We start from the raw sequence: 18429 nt of genomic DNA, 5'->3' as shown, positions 1-18429 counted from the left end.
ACCCTTTGTTTATCAAGATCCTATACTCCTACAATGCCTGGTTCAATTCTCATCTACTCTGTTTACGCTTAAATTTTCATGTGAGTAAAATGCTATAAATATCATGTGTTTGAGCTTGACCTTCTCAGTGTAATTACAGACAACTTAAGAGGAAGGATCATAGCTAATAATTTTCTGATTCTGCCACAGCACTTATCATAATACCATGACAGGTGTTTATTCGATAGCCATCGACTGAGTAATTGATTGCCGTGAGCTTTTTTTTTCTGATGACATGGAATCATCAGTGAAAACAAAAGGTAACCTTTTAGATAATAACTTGGATATAATGAAGACTAAGGCAACACAAAGGATTAAAGGTCACAGTTTTTCAATGGTAGTTTTTATAGCAGGGATAGAAATGTCACCTCTGGTAAAAATTCTCATGAGTTGAAAGGAGTTTCCAGAGTCAACTAAGAATTGACTATTTTGAGAGTGCTACTACTATAATCATGAAGTAGACTCATATAGCAGGAAAGTCCTTAGAAGAGAAGACAAGCTTTTAAGGGCACATTACCATTTACAAGCAAACACGCGCGTACACACACACACACACACACACACACACACACACACACACACACACACACACACACGGAGTAAGGTTTAGTGAATGAAGTGCTACTTTATTCAAAGATCTTTAAGGGGCTGTTTACAGCTAGTTGGTTGCCAAGTAGTATAAATATCAGGTTACTGTACATACTTTGAGATCCAGTACATCTGAGTCTTTAATTGAGAAAGGGGAAAAGGCCAGCTTAAATGTGTTCTTTTTAGTGTGTTTTATTTTTATCTTCTCTTCCTGTCCTACTTTCTTCACTCCGCCCCCATCCCCAATGGCCCTAGAATCTAATATCGTTATCATTTCTACACTAATAGAAATGGTAAAGCAAACCCATCTTGGGTAGTTGGAATGATCCTAGTTTCTCTTATTTAAGAACTTGTTTGGAATATGCTGCTACTTCTTGGTCACATGAAGATGTTTGTAAGGAAAGATTATATTGACAGGTAAATAAATTGGTACACCTGACCAACATTCAGGCAGAATACACTAGAGGAACAGCTGAGAAAGAGGCAAACAGAGAGTAGGTCTGAGTGGACTCCGGGTAGGCTGTATGACAGTCTCTTTCCCTGAAATGTGAACATACTGACATGGACATACATTTGTTTCTGGCATGGGCAAATCTTTATGCTCTCCATTGTCCTTTCAAAAAGAAAAATAATGCCAGCAAGTATGACCATAGAACCAGCACAAATTTCTCATTTTATTGAGAGTTTATATTTTGTATTTGCTGTTGAACAACAATGGACTAGAGTCCTATGGGAGAAATGGGAATCCTTGTGATCCTAGTAACCCCAGTGTTACCCTTATTCTATAGCAGGGTTGACAAATTATTTCTGTAAAGGGCCACATAATAAATATTTTTTATTTTAGGGGCCATATATGGTTTCTGCAGCAGCAAGTCAACCCTGCCACGGTGGTGTGAAAACAGCCATACAGAATATATAAATGAATGAACATGGCTGTGTTCCATTAAAACTTTATTTAGAGACACCAAAATATGAATGTCATACAGTTTTCAAATGTTACACAATATTACTCTTTGATTTTTTTTTTTTTTCCCTTGACCATTTTAAAAAGTGCAAAACCTATTCTTGCTACTGGGCTATAGAGAGGCCGGGAGGGGATAGGCTAGATTTGGCCTGAAGGCCATAGTGCTGATCTTTGTTGAGTGCATTCTTAAAACCCAACCTAGATTTCCAGGGGTAGTAACTATTTGAGAGAAGATTAAATTTCTTGTTTTGTGCTGCATTTGAAAATAAACCAGAGGGCCCAAACTGCTGAATCCCAGAGCTACATGTTCTGCCTCAAGCACACTGAGAGCTTCACCCTCAGTTCGGGATCTTTGACATTTCAAGACATGAAAAAAAGACCTGGGCTTAAAAGCACAATAATACAGCTTTAGGAGAAGCGTACAGAATAAGTTTTGGAGGTTGTAATGAATTTTTGTCCCAAAACAATTTTAAAAACAAATTCATAAATCCATGGGTGGGAGAAGGTGTTACAAATACATCTGCCTAGAGGAAAAGAAGCAGAGTGGAGAATGACTCCTGCCAGCCACTTGGTTCTGAAAAGTCCTGCAAATGTCCTGATTTGGAGAATAGGCACCGAGGGCTAAAGGAAACTAAATGATCAAAAATGGCAAAAATATAACTCATTTGGCACAGGTCTCTTAACATACTGGAGCAAGTGAAATGTGCTCCCCAAAGCATGTTTTAGATTTATTTCCTGAATTTATATGAGGATGCTTGCTCAGCATAACACACACAAATCTTAAATTCCATTTAATCTTAGTAGATACATATAGGAGCATATCTACCTTGTTAAAAATGATTCGGTCAGCTTCGTGAAACACAGCTATCCTATTAAACTACATTTACCTATTTATACCAGAATAATTAATATGTAAAAGACCTTAAAATCCTAATGCAATAGGCTATTCCTCAAAGATAGTTGAATTATTTTACTGCTTGCCATGTGTACAAATGCATTATTTTTTGAAAACTGATATACCAATATCCATTCGGTTATCTTCATACCTACTTTTTAAAATTCTGACTCCAATCTATGTGATCTATTTTTCTTAATTATGCTGGTGCATTTGGACACCAGCAAGTGAATGCGCACACAATTCAAGGAACACTGTTAATACTAGAAAATAGAATTCATAACAACAGTTGATTTTAAACAATTCCCTAAATGTCTTTGATTTTTTTTTTTTTTTTTTGAAATGAGAACATTTAGCAAAACCAGTAGTCCTGAAATTCAGGTGAATGCTTTTAAATAAAACTTATTTTTTTCTCTTTGAAAAATGTTTAAAGAAGTGAATGTTTGTTCTCATCTTAGATGCTTCAAATTGTTACTTTTTTACGCACGGAACTTTGGGGAACCTTTTGTCATAGACTTTTCAAATTCTGACCAACTGAGGTATTTTGAATAATAGATTTTTTTTTGTGGTGTCATAAAAATGCTGTATGCCATGCAGATAAGATGATCTGCTCTGTAAATTTAGGCATTTATTCTATATCTTCAGTTCCATTTATTTGTCCTAAGCCCTATATACTCAATGACTTTATCTTTTCCTTTGGAACCCTCACTGAAAGAGTATAGATAAACTGTAAAAACTACATGTTAAGACAGCCGACTAGATTTATCCATGTAAGCTCATTGAGTAGTAATAATGGTTTATGAAGTTTAATTTCCTTTGTTGAGCTTACATGCTTTTTATTTACCTGAGTTCCTGGAAGTTTTATTACCATGATTAATTTCATCTATCTGAGACTTTCCCCATCCCTGATACCCAGTTAAGATCCCACGCTTTATGTGGAAACCAGAGCAGAAATGGGAACATGAATCTTTAGCAATTTCACTACCTGGACACAGGCCAACTTATAATAGTATATATGCGTCACAAACTGAATTTTTATGTAGAATCTGTTTTCAAAATGTACCTTCAAACTAATGACCATGTTAAATTTACAATGGAAATTAGGTTAGATTTGAGGATTTTTGGAAATAATTACTGTGCCTTCTGTTCTCTTCTTTGGGTACAAACGGGAGGGGAGAATTGAGGGACTGTGATAAAATTCTACCATATAAGGTCTTTATATACTATTGTAACACAGGGCTAATTTTATAAAAAGAAGACATGGCTATGTGTGCATTCAGTGTGAATTTAGAGATACCACCCTTTCTTTCGTACTTGAAAGTGGTATTCAAATGCAAGTGTCTTAGGGAATAGTAACATCTAAATCCTTAATCAGTTAACAGATTAGATAGTAGTTATAGAGGAAGGTATAGATAGGTCTGAGCTCTATCTTAGCCCTGCGAAAATGCACTGAAGAGCTACCAAGAGTACACTGCACTTATAACTGGATTTTTGCCTGACTTAGTGTTCCTAGTTCTGGCAGACTGTGTGTGGCCGATAAGGATCTTTTTTTCATTCTGAATTCCAGATAACAAGCTTTTATTTTAGTTACTCAGAACCATATTACTAGGGGGCCAATATACTTATTCACAAGCTAATTGTGAGAATGAATTCCCTTCTAAAATATAGCAGGGGTCCACATTTGAGCTGCAGCCTAACATCCTTAGCATTGAAGATACCTCATACCAGGTACCATGTCATAACTTCATTCAGAATTTAGAATCTCACCCAACACTTTCAAGTAGAAGGGATCACTTGCACCTGTAACATGAAGGCAGCAAGTATGTTTATAGTCTACAAACCACTGCCACTTACATCTAAGTCAAATTATTTTTAGACATTAAAAAGTATATTTAAAAAATATCTTCTTTCTGAGTAGACTGACAGTCCAAAGAGTGAAAACTAAGTTTAGTTGCCTATAATAATTTGGGAAACATCATTTTAAGAATAGAGCATAATCCTACTGTATCATACTAAGTAGAGAACAGAAACATAGTCATAATAAAAAAATAATATCCACACAATCATCCTAATTCTCTCATTTAATGAAAGCCTCTTATGTGACCAAAACCAACCCTCTGTATGGTTCTTTAAGTGCAAATAGAAGGAAACATCCTAAATGGGAGTAACTGGACATATGTAAGCATTTGGCTCATTCATCAAGCTTTCATCTACAAACTTCAACTTCACTAGCTACTCAACAAACAGCAACGTAGCTTTCAGGATAAAGCAAGTCAATGTTCTATTTTTTAAGACTAGTACAAAATGTGCATCGTAATGTAACTTCTGCCTATTATCCGCTTGTGCCTTCAAATGAAAGAAAGCTGGTATAAAGAGGAGAACGCAAAAGGAGAGGATATAGGCAATTGCAAATGTGCTGAGTTCCATTCTATTTTTTCCCTAGGAATGGTGTCTTTTTTTTTTAAACTTCTTCCTATAATTTTTTAAAAATATTTTTTCTTGTTTTTAATTACAGTTGGCATATTTTAGTTTCAGATGTACAACATAGTGATTAGACATTTCTATAACTTAATCACTCCAATAAATCTAGTACCCATCTGACACCATACATAGTTATTATATTATTGACTATTGGTACCTTAATTCTTTATGGCCAATAAATTCAGCAGTAAAATTCCGCATAGTTTTTCCTTCTGCCTAGTCCATTATTGGGTTCTTGAAAGGAAATAGCAAGAATTCTTTCTTCTTTAGAAAATGTATTAAAAGCTCCGGCGCTTTCAGGACTTCCTGTGAGTCGCCAAATGAGAATAGAGCCAATTATAGACCCTGTTTTTAATTCTCCAGTTTCATTCCTGACAGGTCCATGTCAGTTTCTCACATTTGGAAATAAAAAGCATAGAAAACTACCAAATCAAATCTCCACTTTTCTTTGAATTAAGGTATATCATGGAAAAATAGGTCTCATTTAAATTAATTTTCCACTTCAATAACCTTGAGCCATTTTCAAGCATCCTCAGGGGGATGCACAATGACCATCATTTTTGTTCCAAGAGGAAAGACCACTGTCTAATCTTGAATGAGGGAAGGGTAAAATATTTAGACTTCTCTCTTTGCAAAAGACTTGATATGTATTTGAATAAAACCTCACAAATAATTGAAGTGAAATAGTTAATTGCTTAAAGGATACTCAAATGAAGCAGGTATGCTTCTTATAATTTCATTTTCTCAAATTACAAAAACAACATTCAGGTATCCCGATACTGTCAGCTTTTTTAGTACTGCTTGTGAGAGAGCACTTGTGAATGGGGATTATTTAGCCTATAAAGGGGACCTGGCATGTCCACCTTTTCTGAAAACTATATTAGCTAAAAGGAGGACAACCTATTCCTTCAAAGTCCAGCACAAATTCACCCCTTGCCATAACGAATGCAATGCCTCTTGTCACCAGCCCCTGGGGCTTACAGTGGGAGTAAGATACTGGTTTTCATGGAAGAACATAAAAAGCTACTCTTCCATATTGCCTTTAGGATGGACACCTGACACAAACCATATGCAGCTTGTTCATGGCTAAATTTGTCCCAGGGCTGTCTGTTTTCAGCTTCATATTAGTGGAGAGTTTCATGGGTCATTGATTTTGGTGGAGCAAAGCCCAAACACCACCACTTTGCTGTGCCGGGTCCTTCTGGCTACTCATAGTAAATCTCAAAACACAGGAATGAAAATATCTAGTCTCTGTGGTCATTGAGTGACCATCCTTACTGGCCTTCCTGTGAAGCAGGCATTCTGCATATATTTTCTCATCATCATCTCTCTTTTCTCCTCCCTTCTTCCTTCACCTGCAAAGAAAGCTGGCATTGGAACTGTTCCTCTTCTAGTGAATTTAAAACACTTATTCAGAAATAGGTTAATAAGCTGCCTGGAGACCTTCCTCTGTCCTCTCGCACTGCCCTCTGGCCATTTCACTGTTCCTGTGCATCCAATTAAGAAGGTGGACAGAGGGAATGAAAGGATATAACCTTAATATGAGAAGATTCTGCTTCTTGTTAGAGGTTCTGTTAAGAGTTGGTGGAAAAACAAGTTGTTATAGCACTGCTTATCAGCCATGAGGTTTGAAGAATTTCATTTGTTCATGATTCCTTCACCATTGCCCACGAACACTAGCATCAGAAATACATTTGAACTATTTTAGCCAGTTGACCAATAAGAAATATGTTTCTCTGAAAGTGCTTACCAACTGTCAAATAAGTATACTATCGTAAAAAATTCATTAATATGTAATTTATCTGCTATTTTTCATTTTGGAATCCTTTCTTCTCTTTCGGCTATTTCCCTTCTATCCACCATATCTCATGTACTTTATCCAGCATCTGTTCTCATAGCATCTTGGTCAGGCTGGCTATGTTTTCACAAGGGTTTCTGGAATATGAAAATCGTGAGGCCTTAAATAAGAATGATCTAATAGTATCAAGTACTGTCTTTGACTTAAGAGAAAAGAAAGGAAGTCTCCACAGTGTCAGCCATGTAACTTGTTTTCTTTTGAGACCAACTTACAAAATCCTTTGATGGTTATTCATATCAGTTCTGTTTAGTAGGAGGCAAGTTTTCAAGATCAAGTATACTGTCCAATAAAGTTCATGTCATTCATTTAAAAAATAGATATGTTTCGTTGTAATTAAAAAAGTTAAAGTATACAAATATAAAGTGTTATGGAAGTTTAGAGATGGGAGTATATTTCTAGCTAAAGCAGCTAGTTGCTGATATTATTTAATTTGTTTAGCGCTTAGCAATGCTCCCTGCCATCTACTCCTGTGCAATCAATTCTTTTTCTGAGCCCTACCAGTCACATGTGGCCAAGAACATTGAAGTGGAGAGTTATTGCAGCTGAATTTGTAGAATAAATGTGCAATCTCAGCTTTGAAATGCAGCAAGTATGGACTCTGGGTGATAGTCAAAGTTTGCTCACAGAATTGATAATTGCAACTGTTATCTATGACATTTTTTGATAGACTGTGGAGCATATTTAGTGTGATCCATATGCCAGGCAAGTTGCAAGGCCACCTGTGTTGCCGCCTTATAGCACACACACCACTGACATTTCTCACATTCTCATCAATTGCTAAGCTTTTAACTTTAATACTCCCTGTCTTTTTTCTCCTTTTCAGACCTAAGTAGAAACTTGTTTAGCAAAAAGGCAGATTATCATCAGTGACATTTGCATTTACCGAAAGGAGATAAGAAAATAAAAGCAAATGTTTCCCTCCACTTCCTTCGCAAACTCTTCCTCCCTGATTTTTGAGTGCTTTTGCTTTACTAGCTTTTTAACGCTTAATGGAAATTAAAAAGAGGGCGAGAAGCAGATAAAAGTGTTATCACAAAATCAAACTAGGTGAATTCTCTGAGACCGACAATGTGCTTCAGGATCATCCTCTTGAGATCTCAGAGTTAATGAAATCTCAAGGTATAGACCTCTTTCTTACTCAATAATGGCATATCGACAATATCAGATTTTTGTGTTTTAACACACATTGATGATCCATTCTATGCTATATTATTTGTAGTAATAAGAGGGCAAGACTAGTGATTTGGAATTATACAATAGGAAGTTGCGACAAATTACATCTGAAAATCCCCTTCATCTCTTTCACGTATATTTCTTCTCATGTGGAAGATATATTTTTTGGTCCAGTAATGAAAACATAAAAGGAACATGACAATTTCTGCAAAATGAGAATGAGCTAACGTGATGCAAGGTGGTTTTCAGTCATCTTTCCCTGTTCTGCTTCTCTCATCTCAATACCTTGGTGACCATCTCTGCTGGAACCACACCAGCCTGCAGAAGAGGACAGTCTCCTGTGCCTGTTCTTCCAAGAGGCTTGGATGCAGAGCAGGATGGAGAAACTTTAGCATCAGAAACTTTAGCATATTACTCTGACTGAGCAATAAGATCCTATGGAAGTTTTACCAAGGGCAGACTCATTTAAATGAGGGGTCAGCAAACTAATACAGGCCAGATATGGGTTGTTGCCTGTTTTAGTACATAAGGCTTCCTGGCACACAGCCATGCCTCTTTGTTTATACATTTTCTCTGATGGCTGATTCATGCTCCAGAAACAGCTGAATAGTCGCCAAGTAGTTGCAGCAGATCCCATATAGCTTAAACTATTTACTATCTGGTTCTTTGACAGAAAAATCTTGTCGATTTCTAGTTTAAATCATTTTTACCCATAATTAGACTACCGTTGGAGAACAAAGAGGAAGGAGGAAAGTTCCATTTATTGAAGCTGAATATGTCAACTAAATAAGATTTACTGATAGAAGTAGTTATATGTATTTATGCTATTCTAATTTGCTATGAATTGTGAAAATTTCAAAGGGAGTAACTAACATTTATTGTAAATCAACATTTTCTACGCACCGTGTTAGAAACTTTCCATGAAGTAGGTCATCTGAATTTATGTCAAGGAACTTTAGGTTTTTCTGGAGAAGGGATTTTAGGGAAAACAAAAGCAAGCAGACAGACAAACCAGGTGCTCATGTTTTATGACCTTGGATGCTGCTCCTGCATAGACACTTAGAGCCCAGAGACAAAAGAATGTTAACCTTAGGCTCCCAGTTTGAAATGTTTTTTCCCTATTGTGTAAGGTCAGAAATTGATGACTTTAGAGGCATTCATTGTTGTTCTCTTGTATATACTGTAAATGAAGAAAAAATGGAACAAGGCAGAAACAAATATATTCTCATTCAGCAAATTATTGACAGTATCCATGGGTACACGGAGAGTTTGTGGCAATTATTTTCTTATAAATCGTGAATTAAAAATCATAAACTCTTATAGTCTGAATGGATTAGAAAGTTAACGGAGTTCGAATTCTATGCATTGCATTTGTAGAAAAAAATAGGGGTGATAAGCGATGTATTGACGCAGACTGGTATTGGTTATAAAAGCAGTGCCCTGCAGATCTTTTGAGTTCCTGCCCAATGTTCTTTTTAAACTGAACTCTGTTCTCTGAGTTAGTTTTTCATTCTTGTTCTCATGCTGATCAGAAAGTGAACTTGTTGTAGTCATGGTGTTCATATATTACAAATGAGACATCTCACTTTTCAAAGTTGCTGGGAAATATTCAAATTATTTTTTTCCCCTGTAAACCCATTCACTTTGGTATTCTTTTGTTTTTAATATGTCTTTTCAGGAATGTATCTATTCTTTTCAGGCCCGCCTATTTCAGTAAATTCCGTTTTCTGTTGCTGCAATGCCTCCTCTCTTGATTTTCCTTTCTGAGCCTGACTGCTTTCTGGTTGGGTCCTTTGTTCTTAGATTCTGGATCCCTTTTGGAGAACAGTACTCTATTCTTTTTTGGCAGACATCAACCCTCCCTTTCAGAGAAGTAAGAGTCAGGTAAGATGTCTGTGAAAATTAAGAACAAAAAGTAAAAATGACAGAGTAAGTCAAACAATAAGAAAAAGCTTTGCCTCAAAAGAAAAAATAGTATCAAAGAAAAGGAAACTAAGACGGTTCTGGCAAAATTTGTTGTCTTTTCATTCTCAGGCATGTGAGGTTGGTTAGCAAAAGAGGAGATACAGTTTTTCAGTGCTTTCTCCCTGCACTAGTTATCTGTCAAGTGGAGCTAAAACTCTCCTGCCCATCAACAATGCTACAGATAGCATCACCCCTTCTTTTTTTTTCATCTAATAAAGTCCATTATGAATTTCTTTTCCACTTTTATCTACAATGCTAGCACAGTAATGAGCAGTGTCAGTTTAAACAGCAGACTCATTCACGGTGCCTAGGCACTTTTGATTGTTTAATGCCCCCTGCCTTCAAACGTAAGTTTTCCTCCAACTTCCTTTTTTATATTGCGGCACCCACTTCTGCAGGCTGAGCATGTCCCCATTAAGGGTTAAATAACGCTTAAGGTTACCTGATGGTAGGGAGCAGGTGTGAGAAATTTCTGCTGTATCTCTGGCTCAAGACTGTGCTGGGATGCTTATAAGCACCGAGATGACATAGTTCAACAGCTCCCCCACACTCCTCTACACACACTCCCTATTTGAGTGGCCCAGTTAGCAATCCTGGAGGTAGGACGAGGACCACGGTAGGGCTTTTCTGTAATGTCCCCAAAGGCAGAGTGTGGTAGCAGGAAATGCCATACACAAGGTCATGTTCTTGCTCTGTTCCCACTTACTTAGCTGAACCTCACATAAACTGTGGCCGGAGGAATCAAAGATATCAGAGTCCGATAATGATAAGGATACACCCGACCCACTTCAGTTTTCAAAGCTCTTTTTTGAATGAAATCTTCTTTCAGAAGTTGCCCCCAATTACCTGTTGATGCTGTTTTTCTGTGCTAACATCTGCCAGTCCTTGCCTTTGGCATTGGGGGTATCAAAGGTAGCACAAATCCGCTGTCTGATGGAGTAGGGAATTTTGAAGGCTTTGGGGCCAGTCTGTGCAGGGAAAGTGCTGTCCTCTTGTGCAAAGAAAGTGATGGTTTCTCTTTCACTCTGAAAACATTAGGAAAGCATGATCAGATCCAAATGGAATCATTATTGATCAACATTTTTATTTAAGAAAATAAAAATGTTAACACACATGCACAAAATGCTTTCCTCTCTCTTTAAAATACTAAGTAACTTCTCAGTGGCCTAGTAGATCATGCACTGGAGATTTACAACAGCCTCTTCCACTCAGGGAGTCGCAATCACAATCATCGGCTTCTTCATCTAAGGAGATACCAGATGAGAGCAGAAGTAGACTTTTTTTTTTTTTTTTAGTTTTTGGGGTAGATCTAGGATCAAGAGGAAGAAGCTACCAAATGACAGATTTCAGTTCACTGTAAGGAATGACACTATGACAGAACTGACCAAAGATAAATGGACTGATCGAAGAAGCTGGCTGGGAAGCCACTTGTCAGAGAAGCTACAAAGGGGAACTGATTGTGTGTTGATCATCTTAAAGTCTGTGTTTTTCTCAGTCCTAAAGTTGTGTGATTCTACAGTAAGTATTTCAGTCTTGTTTCAGAATTGAATGCATTGGTAAATATGAGCCAGCTGTGAGTCGGTGATGAGATTTAGAACAGTCTGTGGAGAGATATAGGCTGGAAGGTTTTTGCCTGCTGTCAGTACTGAATCAGAAGCAATATTATTGACAAGTTCCTCTCTTCTTCCCCTCACTGCTTCTGACTTAGTGCTTTCCAATGAGGATTTGCTATTTCAGTATATCATTGTAATTAGGCCATCATATCCATCATGGAATCATATAGAACTTGATCAGATTGGAGTGGTTACTGATAGGTTTATGTGAATTAACAGAATTTTAAGGCCTTAAAAGTATTTGATTGAATCACTCCATGATTATGATATATTACAAGACAAAAGGGATTCTGCAGATGTAAGTTCCTAAAGAGTTGACTATGATTTGATCAAGATAAGATTTTCCTGGGTGGGCGTGACCTAATCAGGTGGCCCTTAAAAGAAAGAAGGAGAGGTAGTTCTTATCTGGAGGTAATTCTGTTGCTGGTGTGGGAGAAAACAACAGCCATTTTGTGAACTATCTATGGGATTGGGGATGGGAAATGAGGCTAGACCTGAGGGCCTCCTAGGAGCTGAAAGTGACCCCTGTCTAACAGCCAGCAAGAAAATGGAGACGTTAGTCTCCATAGCTGCAAGAAACTGAATTTTATCAACAATCTAAATAAGCTTAAAAAAGGACTCTGAGCTCCAGCTGAGAACATGTTCCAAGCCATCACCTCGATCTTAGTCTTGTGAGACCGCCAGGCCTAGACTTTTGATCTACGAAAAATGTGAGACCATAAATGGGAGCTGTTTTATGCTGTTAAATGGGATAAATTTGTTATACAGTAAAAACAAACAAACAAAAAACAAACAAAAAAATCTAATACAAACAGAAATTAAAACATCGAATTTGAGATGAGTTAAGGAACTACTTAGGACTATTTAAGCCACAAGAAACTATCCTTTGTGTTAGGAACTTATTATCTTGTGCTGTCCTTTAAGTCAACACACACTTTTCCTAAACTGTCCTGTGATCCTTCCCTGATTTTTCAAACCATGACATGTCTTCCTCCTGAGGGAACCACAGGCATGGTGGCCCTTTTGGGCTAGTGCCCAGGCTCCCACAGTTATAAGCCTTCAGAGTTGGTGAGTGTTACATTCTCTGAAGTTTAATTGAGGAAACCGATTCATGCAGAGATATTATCAATGATTGATAATGTGGTTTGTCTTTTTGTAACCATTTAACAAGGTTACACGTTGAGGGCAGTGCTTTGGAAACAGTGCCTTAACCCAGCATTTCCAAAAGGGCAACTCAGAAGAAATTCCAAGAAAGAGCAGTCCCATGGTCAGTTACATCTGTGAAATGCTACGTATTACATATTTTTGGAAAATCAGAGCACATTATCATATTAAACAGATTCTACTCACTGGTTTCAGTTCCATTCCCTGGAATACTATAAAACAGTGCTCATCAAAATTCTTCCAGTATTTGAGGTTAGCATGGGCAATAGAAAAAGCATGGTTTTCAGAGTCAGAGTAGGAGTTTACACTTCTAGCTCAGCAACCTTGGGTGCTACATGGCCGCTTTCAGGCTCGATTTCCTCATCAGTCTTTTGGCATTTTTTTATGTACTCCACAGAGATTATGAAGTTTGGTAAAAGTCACCCAGGTGGTTTGTGACATAGCTGAAACTAGAATTCTGATATTCTGATACTTTCACCAGGACTCATATCACTATACCACCCTACTTCAAGCAAGACAGGTATGAAAAAATCCAGAGTAGAGTGGGTAAGAAAAGTGCTCTTCGTGATATTAGCATTATGCTTCAGGGATTAAGAGTAGGAAGGGAGGAGGCATTTGAGTTGGCTTTGAAGGATGGGTAGTTATTGATAGAATAGAAATTGAGTGGATAAGTGCTTAGCTCACACTAAGTGAAGGATTCTGATATGTTGGATAGTTATAAAATAAACCAACTCAGGTTTCTCACTGCATAAAATAGGTTACAAGATATAGCGCCTCTTTTTTTTTTTTTTTTTTTAATCATAGTTTGTACAATTTTGTCTAGGCTTTAACAATGCAAATCAAGTAGGAATGGTTTCCTTAAATATTCCCTGACTTAAGGCAGGGCAATGCCCTTTAAAAAGAATGGTAGAAACCAGAGAGAAAGGAAAAAAAGAATTCTGCAAGATAACATGGTAGTTACTGTAAAATGGCACCAAAGCATGTTAACACATGAAAAGGCGACTGGCCAATGAAACTGAAAACACTGAAAGTGTCTTTGCCGAAGATCTGTGGTAGACAGAGAACTAGCTTCTGGAAGCCCTCACAGCATCTATCAGTTGACCAAGTCCATCTAGTGCTGTCTTTACTGTTGGCATAATAAAGACCATCTTGATACACAGTCTTCAGAAAAAATTGAATAAAGCAGTACAATTTGAAGGCAAATAAAACATACGAGACTAACTCTAAAAATATTTTTTCTATTTACTACAGTTTAATAAGTGGGCCCCTATTTCCCTCATAAAGCTCCGAATTTAAGTATTTTCCATGTATAAGGATGACACTTTATGTAACATTTATGATGCATTCTGAAAGACATCTGGGCCAAGTAATTAGAATCCTGTAGATATATCACATTTTCTGATTGTTTAAATTAAATATTCAGAGGAACAGTAGAGTTTCATGCTCTGCACATCTGAGATAAGCAGCTGCTACCTGCTTAGCTTGGGAGTTGTAAACGAGAAATTCTGAGTATTCTGTCTATTTTGTAACAGACAAATCATCTCCAACTTCCCCCACTTTTGGAAGAAAGATAAGAGAAATTGCTTGAAGGAAAAATTGTTAATGCAAGCTTCCCATTTAAGTTGTTTCTACCAAAATAGATTTTTCAATAATGTTACACTAGTAAAGAATGATGAATAAATGACTTGGAGATTCTTCTTTTTTCTTCAATTTAGCAAACTTATTTTGCTTTTATCCACAATTTTTAGATTGTTACTGATGATTTATAGAGTATCAATTGGTGATAATCATTAGGTAATTCGGTTGAGTTAAATTTAAGAACAAACCTGCTTCTAAAGATTGACACAATAATGACCACTCTAAAGCACAGAAAAGATATACTGATCACTAAAATAATTTTTAAGTATGAGAGAGATATGAATGATTGTATTTTTCTGGTGGAATATGATGGATGTGGGGATGAACATAAAGAGTCAAATGCCTTCAATGAGAACAATCACTACATTGATTTAGATATTTAGAAATGTATATAATGTCTTTTACTTCTCATGGTTCTATTAAATTCATGAATAGTGACACGAAGACAAATTTACTAATGTAGGAAGTGAGAGCTCTGAGCCCAACTGTGCAGTAATTTTTTGGGGGGTAGGGGCGTGGAGGGAGGCGTTAAAAATATATTTCAAAGATATCTATTGAAAGCTTCAAAAGTTTATTGAACCATCTACAACAAAAACTAGGTAATTTTTAGGGAGAAGAGGATGATTTTTATTCACCAGGTATATCATCAGATGTATGTTCTTCCCAGGAGTGAGACAATCCTAGGGTTTGAAGGACCTTGAGTTGATATTTGATAAAGATGCCCCCTGGCAGGCATATCTATATGTAGGAAGTCTAGTCTTCTCTTGAAGATCTATAGAATGATTCTAGCCTATGACACAAATAATTACATCTCATCTTCCTACAGTCTTAAGGAAAAAACATCTCAATTTTCATGTACTTTCATACTCAGACAATTGCTGGTGTCGTAATGTTTGTCACTAATGTCTAAGCTCCCAAAGAGAAGGCTTATATTACAGACAAAGCCTACAGTTAGGACAAATAAATTAGACCTCCTTTACTGGGATCCTGAAGCAGTGTAATATGGAAATCCAGACTTTGATTTTGAAGTCAGGTATTTTAGCTGGGAACTCTGGCTACCCATCGTATTAGCTCTATGATCTTGGACATGAAGTTTGACCTCCTTGAGACTGTTCTATCGTATAAAATTGTTATCGTATAAAACTAATCCACGGAGTTGTGATGGTTATATATGAAAGCACTTGAAATGGTACCTGAAACATATTGCCTTTCAAAAGTTATTAATTTTCTTCTGACATAGAAACTAATTAGATTTGCCTAAGAAGTATAGTTTATTCTAAAGAGATGTAGATACACTGGGCCAAATTCTAGCAGTAACACTTAAAGCAATTAATAAAATGATCCTTATAGGATCAAAAGGGTTCATAAAGCTTCTAAAATGCAATAGCCCACAAATCAGATGACTGTAGTCCAACATTGACTATCTAAATATTATTCTCATACTTGCCTCCTTTTTATCAAGAGATACTGTGATGTTATCTTCAAACCATTTCAAAGTGACTGCAAACTTTGTGAAGCATTAGAAAAGGAATTGGAAAATAAAGGGTGAGATTATGTTTATTAGCTCATTTTCCTTTCATGCACTTCAAAAATTTGTTTAAGCAATGAGCAAAGGTACCAGGATGCACGAACACTATCAGATTCCTTTTATATAAATATCCTGTAATAGCAGAAGTTGATCTTCAAAATCTGAGTGCCTTAAAAAATAAAAACCTTTTAAACCTGGAGTTCTTTTGTTGACCTATTAACAGACATTTAGGGCAATTTGCATCGGAGGCATCTTTATGTTCTGCCTTTTCCTGCTTGCTTCAGAATAACAGAAGGAAAATCTAAGACTTCCCTGTTTTTATTTTAAAACTTTCCTACAATTTTTATTTTACTTTGAAATGTATTGTTAAATATGCCATGATTGTTCAAGAAAGGGACTCTAAAAATATCCTACTCTAGGTTTCTGAATATACCTTCCCCATCAAAATTACTTTTGCACATAATGCTAATTAGCAATAATGAATGCAAATACTGTATAAACATGTCAGTTAAGACAGCTATCAATTTTGGGGCACAGTCCTTTGGAAAGCCAACCGCTCTTCAGAAAAACTATTTGGGGAATTATTGATACTCATTTTGCATAAACCATACTTTAACATAGGAATAGGGGGAAGTGATAATGCTATAAGGCTACATGTTTTCAAAGAAAAAAGAACACTGAAATTGAGTTATATATATATAAAATGTGTTAAATCTGTCAAGCCAAAATACATTTTATTTATATATTACATAAATATGTATGTATGTACATGTGTGTCTATATGCGTATACACATACACGCATCGCACACACACATACATATTCTACTGGTGAACAATGAAATACTCTTGCTTTTCTAAACCAGCCAGGAATTACTTTAGGATTGCTAAACAGAAGCAGCACATGCCTCCCCTGATTCTACCCCTAGGAACTATCTTCTATCCTCAACCATTCAGGAGGGAATGCCATTGTCTTCTCTTTGTAAATTCAAGTCCAGATCCATGAAGTCAATTAGAATTATGGCAGAAATCAGGTATCTTTTTACAAGTTCCCAGGGGAATTCTCCTGTGACTCCCATTCCATTGCTGCCCTTCAACAGTGATATGACCTTGGATGAGGTCCTTTCCTTCGTTACACTTCTATTTCCTTACTTTGTAGAAAGAGATTAATATCTATTCTATCTTATATTATTGTTATCGATGACCCTATGTTTAATGGAAATGGGGATGTGGAAGGTCTGAGGAATTGTAAGATAACAAGGAACCAGGACCCTGAAGATGATGACACAGGTGGGGCAACTGACTTCTGGAAACTAGTCAGAACCAGCAAAAAAACTGCCCAGTGCTAACCTTGTGCCTCTTTATGGCATGTGTGTTTATTGTACTACCAGCTAATAATTTTAGCTAATATTCCAGGCCTACCGTGGACTATTGTGATTTTGTGTATAAAAAGCCCTCCACCAGTGGGTTCCTTCCCCAAAGGTCCCTTCACAGAGCTTAAGTTCTGATGGGTTGAGTTCCCCTGCCCAGTGGGAAGCTAACTTTATTCCACAGCCTGAGAAAAAGTTTATTTCCCCTCATCAGTAATGAGGATTAAGAGTTGAAGAATGACAATGAGAGTGAGATAGTGATAATCAGTTTTCAAAAGGTAGAGTTGCAGAAAAAGTAAAAGCCAAATAAAATGACTTGTCCAACCACTAATGAGGATTAAAAGAGTGAGTGCATTTTGAAGCTCTTTTGTGCTTTGTGCAGCATGACTGCAACAGGTATATTATTCTTATCATCATTTAGAAACGGGGTCAAGTGACCTGTAGACGAGGACTCACCTCTAGAATTGATGTCTGCACTTGGAGGATCTGTTCATGGCCTTTGAGCTGCCGGATGCAGATTTTGCAGGACAGCTGGGTGGTGGTGGGCGTGTAGCGCTCCAGGGAGAAGGCACAGTGCAGGGGCTGCCGGTTACTGCACCACACGCGGGAGAACGGGACTTCCTGCAGGGAGATGGGGGAGAGAAGAGGGCCATGGTGTGCAGAGCCCCACTGAGATGAGTGGAGACCAGGAGAGACTTAATAAGCAATAATTATGGTGATGATGACAAAGATCGCAGCAGAGATAACTGTCTAAGCAACGTGGTGGAATTGTTGTAGAAATAATGTTCCAGCATATGCCAAGCAGCACAAAAATAATTAATGTCAATTCCAGTTGATATTATCTGAATTCCAAAACCACACTGCAAGAGCTCAGATTTCACTTCTACACACACACACACACACACACACACACACACACACACACACACACACACACACACACACACACACACACACAATGCCATCAAACAAGAATCATGTTTTTCCAATCAAAAAAATTCTTAGAGCACTCCAATAGTCCATTCTTCTACCTAAGCCTTAAATGACAATTATGCTAAAGAACTGATCAGAACTTGTCCCCACAAAATCATGTTGAGTTGTGTGAATAGAACACAATACTGCTGCTGTATTCAGCCTAAAAATTATGCCTGCTGT

The 18429-nt window shown here is 37.1% G+C and overlaps 1 protein-coding gene across 4 annotated transcripts in view; it reads right to left on the bottom strand.

Moving 5' to 3' along the window:
• UNC5D (unc-5 netrin receptor D) overlaps nt 1-18429 on the bottom strand; it is a 507025-nt gene that overhangs the window by 7148 nt on the left and 481448 nt on the right. For all 4 annotated transcript variants that reach the window (XM_011372139.2, XM_023538423.1, XM_023538426.1 and 1 more), the window contains 2 exons: nt 17731-17895; nt 10810-10988 (listed from right to left, as the gene is read on the bottom strand). In XM_011372139.2, the coding sequence (XP_011370441.1) occupies nt 10810-10988; nt 17731-17895 (344 nt within the window). The remainder of the gene's footprint in view (nt 1-10809; nt 10989-17730; nt 17896-18429) is intronic.

The sequence above is a fragment of the Pteropus vampyrus genome, unplaced genomic scaffold (assembly GCF_000151845.1).
Source record: "Pteropus vampyrus isolate Shadow unplaced genomic scaffold, Pvam_2.0 Scaffold8, whole genome shotgun sequence".
NCBI lineage: Eukaryota > Metazoa > Chordata > Mammalia > Chiroptera > Pteropodidae > Pteropus > Pteropus vampyrus.
Note: the sequence above shows the minus strand (reverse complement) of the source record. Positions and strands in the feature narration are given on the sequence as shown.